This window comes from Symphalangus syndactylus, chromosome 17 (genome assembly GCF_028878055.3).
Source record: "Symphalangus syndactylus isolate Jambi chromosome 17, NHGRI_mSymSyn1-v2.1_pri, whole genome shotgun sequence".
Taxonomy (NCBI): Eukaryota; Metazoa; Chordata; class Mammalia; order Primates; family Hylobatidae; genus Symphalangus; species Symphalangus syndactylus.
Genome location: NC_072439.2, coordinates 85,543,899 through 85,561,475, shown reverse-complemented (window position 1 = coordinate 85,561,475; position 17,577 = coordinate 85,543,899). Strand labels below are relative to the sequence as shown.

General features: G+C 44.9%; 1 protein-coding gene across 13 annotated transcripts in view; it reads right to left on the bottom strand.

Annotated features, from left to right (window-relative positions):
- Positions 1-17,577, bottom strand: part of YEATS2 (YEATS domain containing 2) — a 112,566-nt gene that overhangs the window by 4,958 nt on the left and 90,031 nt on the right. For 9 of the 13 annotated variants that reach the window (XM_063621721.1, XM_063621724.1, XM_063621728.1 and 6 more), the window contains exons 21-28: positions 16,638-16,821; positions 9,234-9,362; positions 8,330-8,428; positions 7,078-7,180; positions 6,114-6,187; positions 4,252-4,331; positions 3,450-3,651; positions 543-769 (exon numbers count right to left, since the gene is read on the bottom strand). In XM_063621721.1, the coding sequence (XP_063477791.1) occupies positions 543-769; positions 3,450-3,651; positions 4,252-4,331; positions 6,114-6,187; positions 7,078-7,180; positions 8,330-8,428; positions 9,234-9,362; positions 16,638-16,821 (1,098 nt within the window). Of the gene's footprint in view, positions 1-542; positions 770-3,449; positions 3,652-4,251; positions 4,332-6,113; positions 6,188-7,077; positions 7,181-8,329; positions 8,429-9,233; positions 9,363-14,093; positions 14,484-16,637; positions 16,822-17,577 lie in introns of those variants that run through there. The other 4 variants (XR_010116661.1, XR_010116662.1, XM_063621730.1 and 1 more) reach the window with 2 other exon arrangements.

The following is a 17,577-nucleotide window of genomic DNA, read 5'->3' as shown; positions in this document are numbered from 1 at the left end:
TCATGGCATCCAATAAAAGCACACTGTCTTTCACCTCGGGCCCTGAGCAACTGGCAGATGCTGAAGAGCTGTTAGGCTCCAGCAGGGTGGATAAATACCTCTCTCCTGTATAGTAAGGTCGGTGCACGCCATCTGCACCACTGGCGGGGCACTCAGGAGCTATCAACACATCAGGGGAGGATTACGCGCTGACGTGCAACTCAGAAAGAGTACGACATGCCTCATGAGGGAAAGATGCTTCTACTGAGGCAGATGAGAAAAAACAAGATGAAGAGTCATCAACCGTTTCTATCTAGCCAGCTTTGCTTCAAGTCTGCGTTCAACAAGCAACCTTTTCACATGTAATTACCGTTTCTGCCCAAGGGCTCTGATGCAGGAAGCTGGGAGCCCTGAGAGCACACCTGGGTCAACCAGGCAGAAGGAAGTCAAGAATTTACACCACCAGAAGTCTGGGTCTGAGTCTGTGTCTGTGAGGCTGAACGTCTGAACATCTAGCTCTGAGTCTGGTCTGCTGCATGAACAATTAACACCACAACCCCTACCTTCTGTGTGACATCCCCAATAAATTCAGACCCTGGGGTTGGTGGCAGGTAGAACTTGACTTCCTCTTGTTTCTCCTCCTGCTCCTTCTTGATGGTTATCTTCACTGGCTCGGATAGGCTGAGGATGTCCACCTCCTCCTCATTCTCGGGTTCCCTTTTCTGGAACTGTTGCAGGTCCTCCAATTTGCGGCAGAGGTTGTCAGCAGAGGAGAATGATGATGGGCACTCTAAATGAAAGGCAAGCAGTGTTACGACAGCTGTGCGGCCAACAGAAGAGGACTTTCCGTCTCCAAGAGACCCATGGTCTGAGGAAGGGGGATAAGCATCAGGGGAGCTGACCTTCTTTCCAGTTCTAACATTCTATGGATCTATAATGATGAGAACTAGTAATTCATGAGGGAGAAAGGCACAAACACAGGCATCTTGTGTGTGATCTATGTAAGGTAACTGCCATCTAAGACAAGAGTATGAATTCTCACTTCTGCCACCAAAAACCAGGCCATCCCCCTCCCTCTGAGTATTAAGGACTGACCTGATTTTTCTTCATCTCAAATCTGGAAAATTTAGAAATGCAGAGTGAAGAAAATAAAAAGAATCACCCCTATTCTCACTGCTCAGAGAGCAGGACTGTTAACATTTCAATGTATATTATGGGTCCAGTCTCTAATAAGGTGATTTATACAAAGCCTAATCAGGAGTGTGAGGACCTTAAGGCCAGGTCTAGGGCACTAGTGCCCTTCCACTTTCTGGATGAGTGTGTGAGGTCCACACCAGGTACAAGATTTAAGGGCACCCAGCTCCTGGCCTTCTGTTTTACTGACTGGGCTCTAACAAGCTCCAGCTGCTCCTCAAGTTATGATGGATGGGGCTATATCCGAAAAACCCACCGTAAGTTGAAAGTATCATTTTTGACTTTAGGATATTTTCAACTTACAATGGCCTTATCTGGATGCAATCCCATCATAAATCAAGGCGTGTGCTGATGCCTACAGCCTTCAGACCATTTTAAAGTCACAACATCAAATCACAGGTCAAACCACTGCAGGTTAGGGGCCGTTTGTAATCAGTCAGATTAAAAGGAAGCCGAGCACGTGCAAGTACTGTGCTTTCCACACAGTGTCAGTGAAGCCCAGGGATCATCAATACGGTCTCTGCTCTGCGAGTAGCTTACACAGCGAAGTCAGACAAGCCCTCATGCTGCTGATACTAAGCGTTGCAGGAGACAAGAGAAAGGAGAGGCCATCCTGCATTAGGCTCTCAAGAAGCTTAATGGCAAAAACGGGACTTGCCCTCCCCGCCCCCGCCTTTGTTTTTTTTTTGGACAGGGTCTTGTGCTGTCACCCAAGCTGGAGAGCAGTGGCATGATTACAGCTTGCTGCAGCCTCAACCTCTTGGGCTCAAGCAATCCTCCCGCCTCAGCTTCCAGAGTAGCTGGGACTACAGGCATGCACCACCATGCCTGGCTAATTTTTGCATTTTTTGTAGAGACAAGGTTTCACTGTGTTGTCCAGGCTGGTCTTGAACTGCCGGGCTCAAACAATCCTCCTGCCTCAGCCTCCCAAAGTGGGAGGCCACTGAGCCCGGCCCTAAGTCTTAAAGGAACCCCACCTCTGTGCTCCAGGTTTCCTTGGACAGGGAGGTGGAGCTTCTGTTTTTCCTTTTTATAAATGGGGCTGGGGGCAGAGAACAACCTTTCTATTTTATTGAGACAGGGCCTGGCTCTGTTGCCCAGGCTGGAGTGCAGTGCTGTGCTCATGGCTCACTGCAGCCTCAACCTCCCGGGCTCAAGTGATCCCTCTCACCTTAGTTACCCAAGTAGCTGGGACTACAGGTGAGCTACCACACCCGGCTAATTTTTGTATTTTTTGGAGCGATAAGGTCCTGCTATGTTGCCCTGGCTGGTCTCAAACTCCCAGGGGCTCAAGGGATCCTCCTGCCTTGACTCCCAAAGTGTTGGGATTACAGGCGTGAGCCACTACGCCTGGCCCAACGCTTCTTATTCTTTGAGGTGAAACTCAAAATGCTTCTTCTGCCTATATAACTTTAATCCCTTGCTCCTACACCCCATGGCCCTGCAGCAGGTCTGTTTTTGTTGTGGTTTTTTTTTTTGAGATGGAGTCTTGCTCTGTTGCCCAGGCTGGAGTGTGGTGGCACGATCTCGGCTCACTACAACCTCCGCCTCCCTGGTTCAAGCAATTCTCCTGCCTCAGCCTCCCGAGTGGCTAGGACCACAGGTGCGTGGCCACCATGCCCGGTTAATTTTTTTGTATTTTTAGTAGAGACGGGGTTTCAGTGTGTTAGCCTGGATGGTCTCAAACTCCTGACCTCATGATCCGCCCACCCTGGCCTCCCAAAGTACTGGGATTACAAGCGTGAGCCACTGCTCCCGGCCAAGTGGTTTGTTTTTTAATCATAAAACAATTCATTTCACCTGCAACATTACTAGTTTTCACGCATGCCTCCCACACTGGGTGGCGTCCTCCGAGCTGGGTTTGGAGATAAAGTAACAGATGAGACACAGGCCTCATCTTCACAGAAGTAGCACAAACTTGTCTGGGGCATGGGGGGTCCCTAAGGTCACAAAAGATGTGAAAGCCGCTTCAATCTGCAGGAAAGGAGATGGATTAGGAGTCTTCAAAGAAGAAATGATGCTGAGCAGGGACTCCTGAGTGAAGAGTGTCTGCCTGCTGCATGGCACGGGCCGGAACGTTTGTGGCTGGGGCACAACACTTGAGATACCTGGCTACAAACAGCTCCACGGGGACCGCACGGTCCCGGGAAGGACATGGCAGGAGGTAGGAAAGGCTCTTGTTCTCTACAGCACCTCTTCCAAGTCCTCACCTCTCTCTACCTCAGCGGATGCCCCCAGGCTGCCAGACGCTCTGGGCAGTGCCACTGAAGGCTTACCGGGCTCGCTGTCGATCTGGGTCAGCACGTCCTCGATGGAGTCCCCGTCATTCCTCAGGCTCTCAGGGTCTGGTGGGGTGTAGCCATGACAGCGGCACCAGTGAGCAATGTGCTTGGTTTTGAGGGGAGTCAGGTGGTGAAATCTCGGATTCTTCTCCAGGATTTCTTGTAAGACTTTTCGCATTGTCATGGCTCTTTGCCACTTAAAAATAAAAATTTTTTTTGGAACCATAATCAAATCCTTCCACTTAACACAACTACATATCATGCAACCATAAATCACCATCCTAACTTAACAATTGTTAGAATTTTTTTTTTTTTTTAAAGAAAAAAACCTGGTTGTGTTACTCCCCATTTAAAAAAAAAAAAGTAGAACTTCCCTAATGCTAATACAATAAAACAGCAACTCCTAGGTTTGGCCTTTAAGGATCTTCACCTGGTCTCAACCTGTGATCTCCCACTTCCCCTCCTACCCCAACTTTCCCTAAACTGACCACAGCACCTTCCCACTGTAAGGACTCAATACTCGAGTTCATTTAAAATTCTGAAACTCCGAAAAAAAATTAGAAACTGTGAGGGATGTTTCTACCAGTGCAGGAAAAGAAGGCAGGCCTGAAAGTCAGCTGGATACAGGTCTTTGAAAAATGAGATTTTTTTTTAACTGAGGAAAATATTCTGCCATCAAATATTTCAACAAAATATGCTGCAATCTGTATCCCTGTTCCGTAAGACAAGGTTTCTGGAGGCAGCCAGAATGGACAGGCATTTCTGCCTGTGTGTCAAACAGGCAGACGTGGGTTACCTCAGCGGCTCTCCTTTTTCCAATGTTCCAGCCATAGTACTGCTCCACAGACTTTGCAGAAAAGCAGCTGGCATCTTCACCTAGAATGCACATACCCAGCAAAGCCTGAATAAAGCTCTTAGGATTCCAACCACACGTCATTTGCTGGAGGCAAGCCAGTCACTTCTTCAGACCTCTTTATTGCATGTATGTTCCTTACTGGGCAAGCTCAGATGCAGCCTAACACAGGAGGGCGTCTCCTCAGAAAAGAAGGCGTCTTGTTGTGTGTACTCAAAGCAACGCACCTTCTTGGGAACTCTGCTTCTTTGGTAGAGAAGATAATCACTGCCATAGGCTATTAAAGTCTGTGGAACTGGTGCTCCACTAGGAGCCCTGGACCTGCCATTAACTCACAAGGTGGCTGTGGTAGATGGTGTCTCACTTTGTCACCCAGGCTGGAGTACAGTGGCACAATCTCAGCTCACTGCAACCTCTGCCTCCCAGGTTCAAGCGATTCTCCTGCCTCAGCCTCCCGAGGAGCTGGGACTACAGGCACGCACCACCATGACTGGCTAATTTTTGTATTTTTAGTAGAGATGGGGTTTCACCATGTTGACCAGGCCGGTCTCAAAGTCCTGACCTCAGGTGATCCGCCCGCCTCAACCTCCCCAAGTGCTGGGATTACAGGCGTGAGCCACCATGCCCAGCTTGGTTTTCTCATCTATAAATTGAGAAAGCTGGGAAGATGGTTTCTGAACTACCTTCCAGCTCTTATATTCTGTATTTTTAAGGAGAGAGAAGTGTGTGTGTGTGTGTATACGTATATATATCCCAAAGTGGTGTGCTGTGTCACTGCCCATCGTTAGCTAGACAGAGTAAATTGCTGCTATATATATACGTATACACACACACACACACACACACACATATACAAGAGAGATTTTTTTGTTTGAATTTCTTCTGTTAGTCTGAGAAACTGTTACCAAAGTTTACTCTGAGATACATCAAAATGATCCCCCAAACTTTACCTTAGAGAAAGAGATTACTGCTTTGCTATTACAGTTGGAAAAACTAAGTAGGTGGTCTGTACCTGGCGTATGTGTTCAGAGCCCTACAAATCTGAGTGGCATGGAGGCTGCCTTGTGGCTTCCCTCTGAGTGTGCATGGTGGCCTTGCCATGAGCATGCTCCTGTGTCCGCAGGCTGCTGGCCCCTCAGCAAGGGCTCCTGATTCTGTCAAAACAACTGGGGCTAAGCAGCAATTTACTCAATCTTGCTAACAATGGGCAGTGACACAGCACGCCACTTTGGGAGGTCTTAAAAACTGCATTTCTACAGTGTGCAATACTGAGTTTCAGAGGAAAGATGAATGGTCTTAGAGTCAAACAGAACCAGGTTTGTATCCTGTTTCACCACCTGTGGCTACGTGATCTCGAGCAAGTCACTCAACCCTGCTTATCCTCAGTTTCCTCATCTGTAAGTGGAGACGACACCAGCTGTCACACAGGAGGCTGGGATTGTATGAGACAGTGAACGTACCCAGCCTGCACAGCACCTGGTACACTGCAGGCAAACATTAAATGCTTTCCTCACTCACAAACGCCAAATGCAAATGCAGAGTTTTAACTGCATACAAAATAATCTATGATTTACATACGAAAAATGTAAAACATTCCTTCTACAGGTCAACACAGTAAAAGAATAAAAAACTAACTGGATGTGAATTCTAAAACCCTTGCAAATGAGCTGTATATCTAGCTGGAACCTTATAAGGTAACTGCCATATCAATATTAATTTACAATCCCAAGTGATTTCAGTTGACTCAATACCTTAAGTTTACGGCTTTAAAAAATGCACCCCTATATTCAGTGTAATTGTCTTACTTTTTGCAGTGATTAATGGAATCTTCTTTACTACTGCTGTTAAGAGTTGCTGGATAGTCTCTAAATGGTCTATCCTGAGAGGGATAGAAAAAAATTAAGGCAATAAATTAAATACATGTAGCAATTTCTATAGCCATATATATGCCATGTACTTAATGGATATATTCCGTTCTGAGGGAATTATAATGTAAAACCATCATATTAGCATGTTTTTCCTTCCATAGATTACCTTCTTTGTAAAGGAAGGGTGTTCTATGCTTAAAAAGAAAATGTCAAGACTAAATAAGATCCCAGGAATGGAAGATTATGCACGTATTACAGACATTTAATCTACACCTTAAAATTAAATAGCAATATAATCTTTTTGCAATGTGATTGCTACTAGGGGAGAAAAATTCTATATACTCATCTTATGGTTATTACAGTTCACACCTCCATCTACCATGTTAAAGTGGCTAAGTTTCTATTGTCCTCAGCAGTCTGCGATACTTAAAAGTAGCTGGTCAGAAGTGGCTTCCTGATTTAGAAATTAGGAAACTTCAGGAAGCATTTTTAGAAGAAGCAAAGAGTGTGTATAGCCCATGAAGAGGCAGCTAAGATGAGGCAGGTGTGTGGACACCCAGTCACAAAGCGTGTACACACCTGAGTGATGGCAACAGGAGAAATTTTGTGCCCACAGGCTCAGCAGAGAAAGCCCATGTTGGCAACCTCAACTAAAGGGAGGTCTAATCCCATCTGAGGCTTCTAAGGCTACAAATCAAGTGCCACCTCCAGTCACATCACTGTATAAAATGATGACCCTCAGCTGTGCATCAAATGGTAACACTTGTCCACTGCATGGGGACAGACAGTTTCCTCCTGTCAAGGGCTTAGAGCTACACACACAACTCTGCACATACTCAGCTGTCACAGGCGTGACAAACACCCGAAGCAGAATTCCTTTAGGAAAGATTGGAAGAATTACTTAATGACATAGTTTCCCAGCTCAGAACTTTCTTCTGTTTTCACTGCTGTCTGACCCTCCTGAGAGAGGCAGCTCGGCCCAGGTGTTTCTGGTTCAGTCTTCACTACAAGAGCAACAAAGAGGCAGCTGTTAGGGGTCAGCGGTGGAAGGACACGTGCAGGCACAAACAAAGCTCTTACAGTGAAGCTCAGCAAGGAAACTGCCACTCCAGCTGTTGTGGGGACACAGCCAGAGAACTGAGATGGCTCCTGTCATCCCAGGGTCATCAGACAAGGGAAGAACTGTTAGCCTGGGTCTCAGGGGGGCCAACTCCAGCCTCATGACAGGGCGGGGGCAATAAAATGGCTCCTGAGATATTTCTTAAAGGGCCACCCACACTGCTATGTAAGATTCCTCACCCCCATCCCCACACACGTGATTTAACAATGCTACTCTGAAGTACACTGCTGGTTTGTTCTAAGTTCTAATATTGGGACCTTTTCAATATCATCTCTCCAGCTAGTTTATCAACTTTCAGCATTATCTTAGTGTTCTGAGACACAAGGCAGAAAGCAAAAATCAGATCTCCTGTGCTTGGACACTCATGTCATCAATGTCACATGTGTTGCTCTAATCCACCGTGCTATCCTGATCTACTCTTGTGGGCTGGAATGTCTCCCACTGCCAGCTCGCCAAAGTCTGGCCCCTACCTAAACCTCCTTTACCACAACTATACTCCCCAAATGACTCCCTCTAACTGGCCACTTCCCCAAAGGGGAAGCTGAGTCTTTGTCTCTCCTGTGCCCTTAATCTGGCCTACCCCTTGACTCCCCACAGCTAAAAAAACCTCTACTCTTTTAAAGTCCAGGTTATAATCCATACTCAGTACAAAGTCTTGCCCTGCTCCACACCCCCTGCCAACCCTGATCAGACATCCCAAGCTGCAATATTTCAGCAATCATTTCCCTGGCCAAATGTCTTGTGTTTATCAACGATTGCTTGCTGTCTACAGCAATTCTTTTCAACCTGATTATACTTAAGGGCAGAAATGACCCTTTATACATCTCTGTGTTTCCCTCAATGTTAAGTCTACCATATGAGCATTTAGGACATATTTGCCAAGTGACTGATTCACAAATGCTGAAAATTCAAAAGATTCAGATTATGGTAATGTCCCACATAAAACTTCTGGACATCAGGAGAGAACGTGAACGACAACAAAAAAGATAAATAACAAAACTTCTGGACAAGAACTCTGTGAGATCCTACGTACCTTTTGCAACAGCTGCTGGAGCAGAGCTGGGGACAACTGGAGTTGGGGCAGCTACAGGCAGAATGGCAGGTGGCTTGCTGGTAGAAAATGACTGAACCACTGAAGGGAAAAAAGGAGGGAGGGATGTAACAAATACAAAAATTATTTTTAATGAGGGTGATCTACTTCCAGGTGAGAACCCCACATTAGACTAACAGCACGAAGGCAACTTGAGGACAACAGGAATTGCAAAGTCCCTTTTTAACAGTGGGCGATTATTAGGTATGAGGGTAACTGAGATATATCTTCAACTGTAGAAACGGGAGCCTGTCACTAAACTAAGAAAATAACAATCCAGGCCAGGTGCAGTGGCTCACACCTGTAATCCCAGCACTTTGGGGGGCCAAGGCGGGTGGATCACCTGAGGTCAGGAGTTCAAGACCAGCCTGGGCAACATGGTGAAACCCCGTCTTTACTAAAAATACAAAAATTAGCCAGGCGTGGTGGCACGCGCCTGTAGTCCCAGCTACTCGGGAGGCTGAGGCATGAGAATCGCTTGAACCCAGGAGGTGGAGGTTGCAGTGAGCCAAGATCTTGCCACCGCACTCCAGCCTTGGCAACAGAGCGAAACTCTGTCTCAAAAAAAAAAAAAAAAAAAAAAAGGAAAGGAAAACAACAATCCAATTAACGTAAATTCTTATAAACAAAATGTTCCCTCAACTCAACTTTAGATAAGGGCAGCTATTTAGAAGCCAACAAACATTTGGGTTTTGAGTCCTGCCATTGGTGCCCTAGCATTCAAGGCGCTGGGAATACCGTGACAGCTGAAGGGTGGCTGTACACGGGCAGAGCAGTCACCACCTGGTAAATGCGGGGAGACGTGGAGGCGGCCACAGCACAGATGGCCCGTGGGCAAGGGACTCACCTTTATTCACAGGCATCAGGATCGTCTGCACCCCTCCAGATGTGTTTACGCTGAGTGGTTTGAGCTGGCTGGGAATCGTCAGGACAGCCTGCTGGGGATTGGACTGACTGGAATGAATCTTTAACAGTCCTAGAACAAATTGGAAGATAAGGCCAAGTTGAAGGTCAGGTGCTTCGGCAAAGTTTCTTATCCTCTGTGCCACCCATATTTTGTCACGGAGGAAGCTCCCAGGACATTTAACCTTCCAGTAAACAAAGAGCAAGAAGCAGGAGACAACAGATGCTGCGGATTTCACAATAAAACATTGGCATGACAGTAACTGTTTATTTACTTTTTGAGATGGAGTCTCGCTCTGTCACCCAGGCTGACACGATCTTGGCTTACTGCAACCTCTGCCTCCCAGGTTCAAGCGATTTTCCTGCCTTGGCCTCCCAAAGCGCTGGGATTATAGACATGAGCCACTGTGCCTGGCCCGTATGTATGTATGTATGTATGTATGTATGTATTTATTTATTTATATTGTTAGAGACAGGCCGTTGCCCAGGTTGAAAAGTGCAGTGGTACGATCATAGCTCACTGTAACCTTGAACTCCTGGGCTCAAGTGATCCTCCTGTCTCAGCTTCCAGAGTGGCTGGGACTACAGGCATAGCATGACACACAGCTAATTTTTAACTTGTTTTTGTAGAGATGGGGTCTTGCTTTGTTGCTCAGGCTGGTCTTGAAACTCCTGGCCTCGAGCGATCCTCCCACCATGGCCTCCCAAAGCACTGGAATTTTTTTTTTTCTTTTTTTTGGAGTTGGATCTCACTCTGTCGCCCAGGCTAGAGTGCAATGGCGCCGCCATCTCGGCTCACTGCAACCTCCATCTCCCAGGTTCAAGCGATCCTCCTGCCTAGGCCTCCCGAGTAGCTGGGATTACAGGCGCGTGCCACCATGCCCAGCTAATTTTTGTATTTTTAGTAGAGACAGGGTTTCGCCATGTTGGCCAGGCTGGTCTTGAACTCCTAACCTCAAGTGATCCACTCACCTAGGCCTCCCAAAGTGCTGGGATTACAGGCGTTAGCCACCGCGCCTGGCCAGCGCTGGGATTATAGATGTGAACCACTGTGCCTGGCCATAATGACTGAAAGTATCCTCGTCGTACAACCATGAAGTAACACATTTTTGCTAGTAAAAAGGATAAAAAGTCACCCAAAGTCCTACCGCAGAGAAAATCAATACTAGTGTTTTCAGACAGTACTCTTCCATGTTTGTTTTCTATGATAATTTATTTTGCACATAGCTCTGATGTGTACACAATTTTGGATTTTGTACATAGCTCTGGATATAAAATTCTGTGCTTTGATGTGAAACATTCTCATTCTCCTACTTAAAAACCTATGCTGGCTCCTGACTGCCTAAAACATATTTCCAAAATTAGCTTCAAGCATTCAGGGTCCATTTTAATCTGGTCCCAGTGTATGGGCATCTCCTTCCCACTGTCCCTACATATCTAGTATGTCCATCTATCTACACACCACACCTCATCGTTTCCTAACTCTGTGCAGCAGCCCTTGTTTTTCAAACATCAGATGTTCTCTATTGTTTTAGAAAGGATCACCTTCTCTCATTTTGTTTTAAAGGTGATTTCTATATTCCCATTTCCATGTAAAACTATTCTAGGCATCCAGAGGGCCATTTAAAAAAATCACAAAGGGCCTTTACTGTGAAGGAGCATACAAGGCACAAACAATACAAACACGTTTTTAGAAATACTTAAAAACACTGGTTGGGTGCGGTGGCTCACGCCTGTAATCCCAGCACTTTGGGAGGCTGAGGCAGGTGGATCACCTGAGGTCAGGAGTTCGAGATCAGCCTGGCCAACATGGTGAAACCCTATCTCTACTAAAAATACAAAAAAAATAGCCGGGCATGGTGGCAGGTGCCTGTAATTCAAGCTACTTGGGAGGCTGAGGCAGGAAAATCACTTGAACTCGGGAAGCGGAGGTTTCAGTGAGCCGAGATCACGCCATTGCACTCCAGCCTGGGCAACAAGAGCGGAACTCCGTCTCAAAAACAAAAACAAAAACAAAAAACAGCATCAGGAGCTAAAGATACTTTAAGGCACCGGAAAGCAGCTGGTCTGAGCTAAGGAAAGGAATAATCTTAAATACTTTCTAGAACAAGGCCTTAAATAAACAAAATCTTTCTTTGGAATAGAAGAGTGTTAAATCAGTCAGGTAGTAATACTTCCTGAGACATGATCTTGAGGAGTTTAACAATGATCTGAAGTTCCCGTATTTTTGTGCATGCTCATCAGCTGAAAAGTTAAAAAGTACTAAAAGGCTTATAACTAAACATAGCCAACCCCTATTCCACCTCCCTATTTTCATCTAGTTCCCTACTGGTATCCACTTTAATCCCTTTCAGTTCTTATTAATGTTTATCTCAGTATATGTAAAAGAATGTGTAGGGCCAGGTGCAGCAGCTTACACCTGTAACCCCAGCACTTTGGGAGGCCAAGGGAGGACTGGTTGAGGCCAGGAGTTTGAGACCAGCCTCGGCAACAAAGCAAGACCCTGTCTCTAAAAAAAAAAAAAAAAAAAAAAAAAAAAAATTAGTCCTGTGTGGTGGCATGCCCCTGTAGTACCAGCCATTTGGGAGACTGAGGCGGGAGGACAGCCTGAACCCAGGAGTTCAGAGGCTACAATGAGCTATGATCACGCCCCTGCACTCCAGCCTGGGTAACAGAGCAAGACTCTGCTCTAAAAATAAAATAAAAACAATTTAAAAAGGAATGTATGTATTATAGGCCTTGATTCATCAATTTTTAATTTTACCTACTGATTTACTATTAGGGTAGATGGTTTTGTTTTCGTTTTTTTTTTTTTTTTTGAGACAGTGTCTTGCTCTGTCACCCAGGCTGGAGTGCAGTGATGCGAGCGATCATGGCTCACTGCAACCTTGACCTCCCAGGGTCAAGTGATCCTCCCATCTCAGCCTCCCGAGTAGCTGGGACTACAGGCACAACTACCACGCCCAGCTAATTTTTTCTTTTTTTTTAAGAAATGGGGTCCTCTCAGCAAACTATCGCAAGCACAAAAAACCAAACACCCCATGTTCTCACTCATAGGTGGGAACTGAACAATGAGAACACATGGACACAGGAAGGGGAACATCACACACCGGGGACTGTTGTGGGGTTGGGGAGAGGGGAGGGATAGCATTAGGAGATATACCTAATGCTAAATGACGAGTTAATGGGTGCAGCACACCAACATGGCACATGTATACATATGCAACAAACCTGCACGTTGTGCACATGTACCCTAAAACTTAAAGTATAATAATAATAATAATAAAAAGAAATGGGGTCTTGCCACATTGCCCAGGCTTGTCTCAAACTCCCAAGCTCAAGCGATCTGCCTGCCTTGGCCTCCCAAACTGCTGAGATTACAGTCGTGAGCCACCACACCTGGCCCCTAGATGGGGTCTTCAGTGGCTTCCCCCAGAGTCAAAGTCAAATCTAGCCCCTAGATGGGGCCCAGAAAAGGTATAAATGCCTTAAAAAGTGCCCCCTTTAAGGCACTTATATACCCTTTCTTCCCTATACAGATGTTCCCTTACAATGGTTGACTTTGGAGTTTTTGACTTTGGCATGGTATGAAAGTGACAGGCACTCAGTAGAAACTGTACCTGAACCTCTCTCGTGATGCTGGGCAGTCGCAGCGAGCCACAGCCCCCGGCCAGTCATGCATTTTTTCCACTTAGAATATTTTCACCTTACAACAGCTGACTGGGACATAACCCCATCCCATATTTTAGGCATGTCTTTGGAGAGGGTACAGAGGAAATACATTTCAAACTTTGCTTGTCAGAAGTAGTTCTACCCTCACTCTGTAATGATCTCCTTGACTAGAGAATTCTAGACTGAAAATAATGTTCTTGCATTTTGAAAAGCAGTAGTATGCTAGCTTCTAGTACTGCCACTGAGAAGCTCAATGATAATGTAATTTCTGAAATGTTCAATTTCTTTACACTGTGCCTTTTGAAACTGGCAGTTCATGCCCTTCACTTCTGGGAAAAATCCTTGTCTGGCCAGAGTTCCCTGATATATCATCAAATTTTCTTTCTTAGTGTCTATTTCCTGGTCCATTCCCTGCTTCCACCTTGTGCCCCAGAAATTACTGTCAATACTGCACCAATGATCCTGTTAAAAGGTAAGGCAGATCATATTCCACCTTAGCTTAAAACCCTCCAGTGGCTTCCCCCAGAGTCAAAGTTCCAACACCCCACACAGGCCCTGCGTGCTCTGATGGAATCTCCTTACGCTCTCTCCCTTGCTCATGCAGCTTCTGTCCCAATGAGACCTTGTTTAATGCAGTTTATGATGCACACAAAAAACTTAATTGAAAAACTACTGGTTTTAAGTAGGAAATAGTTTGATCCTTTTATGAAAATGTGGGCTGGGTGCGGTGGCTCACGCTTGTAATCCTGGCACTTTGGGAGGCCGAGGCGGGAGGATCACCTGAGGTTGGGAGTTCGAGACCAGCCTGGTCAACATGGTGAAACCCCATCTCTACTAAAAATACAAAAATTAGTGGGATGTGGTGGCGCACGCCTGTAATCCCAGCTACTCAAGAGGCTGAGGCAGGAGAATCACTGGAACTCGGGAGGCAGAGGTCGCAGTGAACCAAGATTGTTCCACTGCACTCCAGCCTGGGCGACAAGAACAAAATTCCATCTCAAAAAAAAAAAGAAAAGAAAATGTGATACAGAAAGTTCCGTCAGTGGCATCTTAGGAAACTAGAACTTACAGCAGGGAGACTTCATCTACTGCATGCCAAAAACATGATCAGAAAAGAGACAAGGGAAGGGTATTCATTATTATAATAATTCCTTTTATTTCTACAATTTCTACTTCAGTATCCAACACAGGGCCTCAAATAAAACATTCAGTTAGTAGAGAACAAGTACTCCCTATACTAGAAGTTGGTCAATTTTAACAGGGAGGTAGAAATCAAGAGAAAAATATAATCAGCCTTAATTTTTTGTTCTCTATCCAAACAACAAGACACAAGGGGCTTGGTGTGGAGCTACATATGAATGAAGCAATAATACTAATGACAACAACATCCACAGCCTCTTATCCAAAGGCAGTAACGGGTGTGTCTGCATGCATGTGTGCATGCATGAGTGTGTGTGTGTATCTCGGTGATACTCAGTTTTTCCGGTAGACCAGTGCCAGCCGTATGCTGGTTGGTATCAATCTGCAACAAGATAATACAGTATTTAGAAACTTTAACAGTTCGATAGTGCTGCGACATTTTTATTATATTTTACAGAAGTATCTGTCTGTACCAGATTATAGAAAAACAAAAACAAAACTGATCTTTCAAGTTTGAGAAGCAAAGCCATATATTATATTAGCTTCCTGGCAGCTGAGATAGTATGATGTAATCAAACACATCAATATTCTATGGCAAAACACACAAATATTCACATTAAGTAATACAAACAGGCTGTCAATGGAGGTCAAATTGTGCCCTAAAATTAGTTATAAAAAATAAAATCTCTGGCCGGGCATGGTGGCTTATGCCTGTAATCCCAGCACTTTGGAAGGCCGAGGCAGGCGGATTACCTGAGGTCAGGAGTTCAAGACCAGCCTGGCCAACATGGTAAAACCCTGTCTCTACAAAAATTAGCCAGGCATGATGGCAGGTGCCTGTAATCCCAGCTGCTTGGGAAGCTGAGGCAGGAGAATTGCTTGAACCCGGGAGGCAGAGGTTGCAGTGAGCCAAGATCATGCCACTGCACTCCAGCCTGGGCGACAGAGCAAGACTCCGTCAAAAAAATAATAATAATACAATACAATACAATACAATACAATATAATCTTGCAGCCATAAAAAAGAATGAGTTCATGTCCTTTGCAGGGATATGGATGAAGCTGGAAGCCATTATTCTCATCAGCAAACAAACACAGGAACAGAAAACCAAACACCACATGTTCTCATTCATAAGTGGGAATTGAACAGTGAGAACACATGGACACAGGGAGGGGAACATCACACACCGGGGCCTGTTTGGGGGTGTGGGGCAAGGGGAGGGAGAGCATTAGGACAAATACCTAATGCACGTGGGGCTTAAAACCTAGCTGATGGGTTGACAGGTGCAGCAAACCACCATGGCACATGTATACTTATCTAACAAACCTGGACGTTCTGCACATGTATCCCAGAACTTAAAGTAAAATTTAAAAAAATTAAATCTTTGGTTTTCACAGCTTTTGGGATTTTAGAATTGCAGATAAAGGATTATGGACTAACAACAAAAATGGTCACACATGATAATGGCAGTGGCAATTGTTTATATAATGGCCACTACACACCAGACAGTATTCTAAGCACTGATACGTTACAAACTCATTTAAACCTCTCAACCTTATGAAGTAGGTATTATTATCAGTCTCATTTACAGCTGAGAAACTGAAGCAAATCACTTCAACTTAGGCAATCTGGTCTCAGGATGTGTGCTCTCTGTTACTCAGAAGCAAAAGGTACACTTTTCTGAGGCCCTCTAGTGCAGGCACAAAGACACCATAGCTCTTACTGGATCTCCAGCCTATCACTCTAACACTAGCCAAGATAATAACTAATGTTAAAAATTATGACTTGGAGTCATCAAGGCTAAGATGTATTTTATATACTTTGTTTATGAAAGCAAAGAAAGGTATACATTTTCTAGTGAATTCTATTCAACATTGATTATAGGAAAAAAGAAATTAGTACTTTAAGGAAAGCAAACTCTTGGCTCCCCACAAAATTACGTTATAAAAAAAGCTAAAATACCCAGTAGGGTTCTGCATGGTTAAGGGTTTATTATATCATTCAAAAATTCAAATAGTAACTTTCAAATGATAAAGTCTCAGACAAAATCTGACATGTAGATTTTTAAATAAAAATAATTCATCTAAAAAGCAGCTGTTCAGAAAATGCTGCTGGGTTAATTACTTTTAACAATTTACTATATAAAATATTGCTTAAGACCCTCCAAAAAATAGCTGGGCACAGTGGTTCATGCCTGTAATCCCAGCACTTTGGGAGACTGAGGTGGGTGGATCGCTTGAGCTCAGGAGTTCAAGACCAGCCTGGGCAACATGGTGAAACCCCATCTCTACCAAAAACACAAAAAATTAGCTGGGTGTGGTGACATGTGCCTGTGGTCCCAGATAAGAGGCTGAGGTGGGAGGACGGCTTGAGCCTGGAAGGCAGAGGTTGCAGTGAGTCGAGATTGTGATATTGCACTCTAGCTTGGGCGACAGAGTGAGACGCTATCTCAAACAAACAAACAAAAAAGATCCTCCAAAAATATTCTAGCCCTATGAGAGAAAAGAGAGAGAAATAATATCACAATGCAACTCACCAGATACCGTGGCTTTCCCAGAGATGGGGTTTGGTGTGGACACGAGGGACGTGGCACTGACGACGGTGGGGGTGGCGGCCTTGCAGGTTCCCATGGTGGTCTGGCTCACACACACTTGCGGCTGCCCAGAAGTTTTCGTCACAGAACTGACCGTAGATGAAGACACGGGAGCCATTCCCTCAGACTGCTCACCCATGGGGCCAGAAACAACACAGTTCAGGAAGAAAGCAGAGTGACTGACTGAGAGCGGTGATGGCCACCCAGCACACACACTAAATATCATCTATTGGGTGTTAGTGATTACTTAGCAAATGCCATACCATTTAAAAAAGATTACTTCTCTAGTTCAGTGGTTCCTATACTTTTCCATTTCATGGACCAAGAAAATTTAAAAAATTTAAAACAAGGAAGTATCATACGGTCATCATATTTTTAAAATTCACCACCTATTATATCCCTTTATAAAAGGCAACTTCATCACCAAAAAACTAGGAGGACATATTCACAGAATATACACATGGACTAAAAATGAGCTTTATTAAGAACACATGACAATGTTTTAAAAGTCTGTCACTTCATTCAACCAACATCTACTACATGGCCGGCATAATGGTTAAGTGCTAAGGCAAAGCGACCAAGGAACAGTCACCTAAGTATGATGATGCTATGGCAAGCACAGGCAAATGTCACCAACACAACCAAGAAGAAAGGCACTGCTTCTGCCTAGGAACAGAAACAGGAGGGTACAGGAAAAAGCTTCAGGTAAAACATTAGGCACTTTAGAGGAATCTTCCAGATTTAAGACAGAGAAAGGAAGAAATGACAGTGTTTCTTGGCAGAGGAGAGTATATAGAAAGTTGGTGAGGCATGAAAGAACATTGTATGCTCAAGAAGCTGCAAAGCAGAGTGGTATCACCTGTGAAGAAGAGGCACAGGCGGA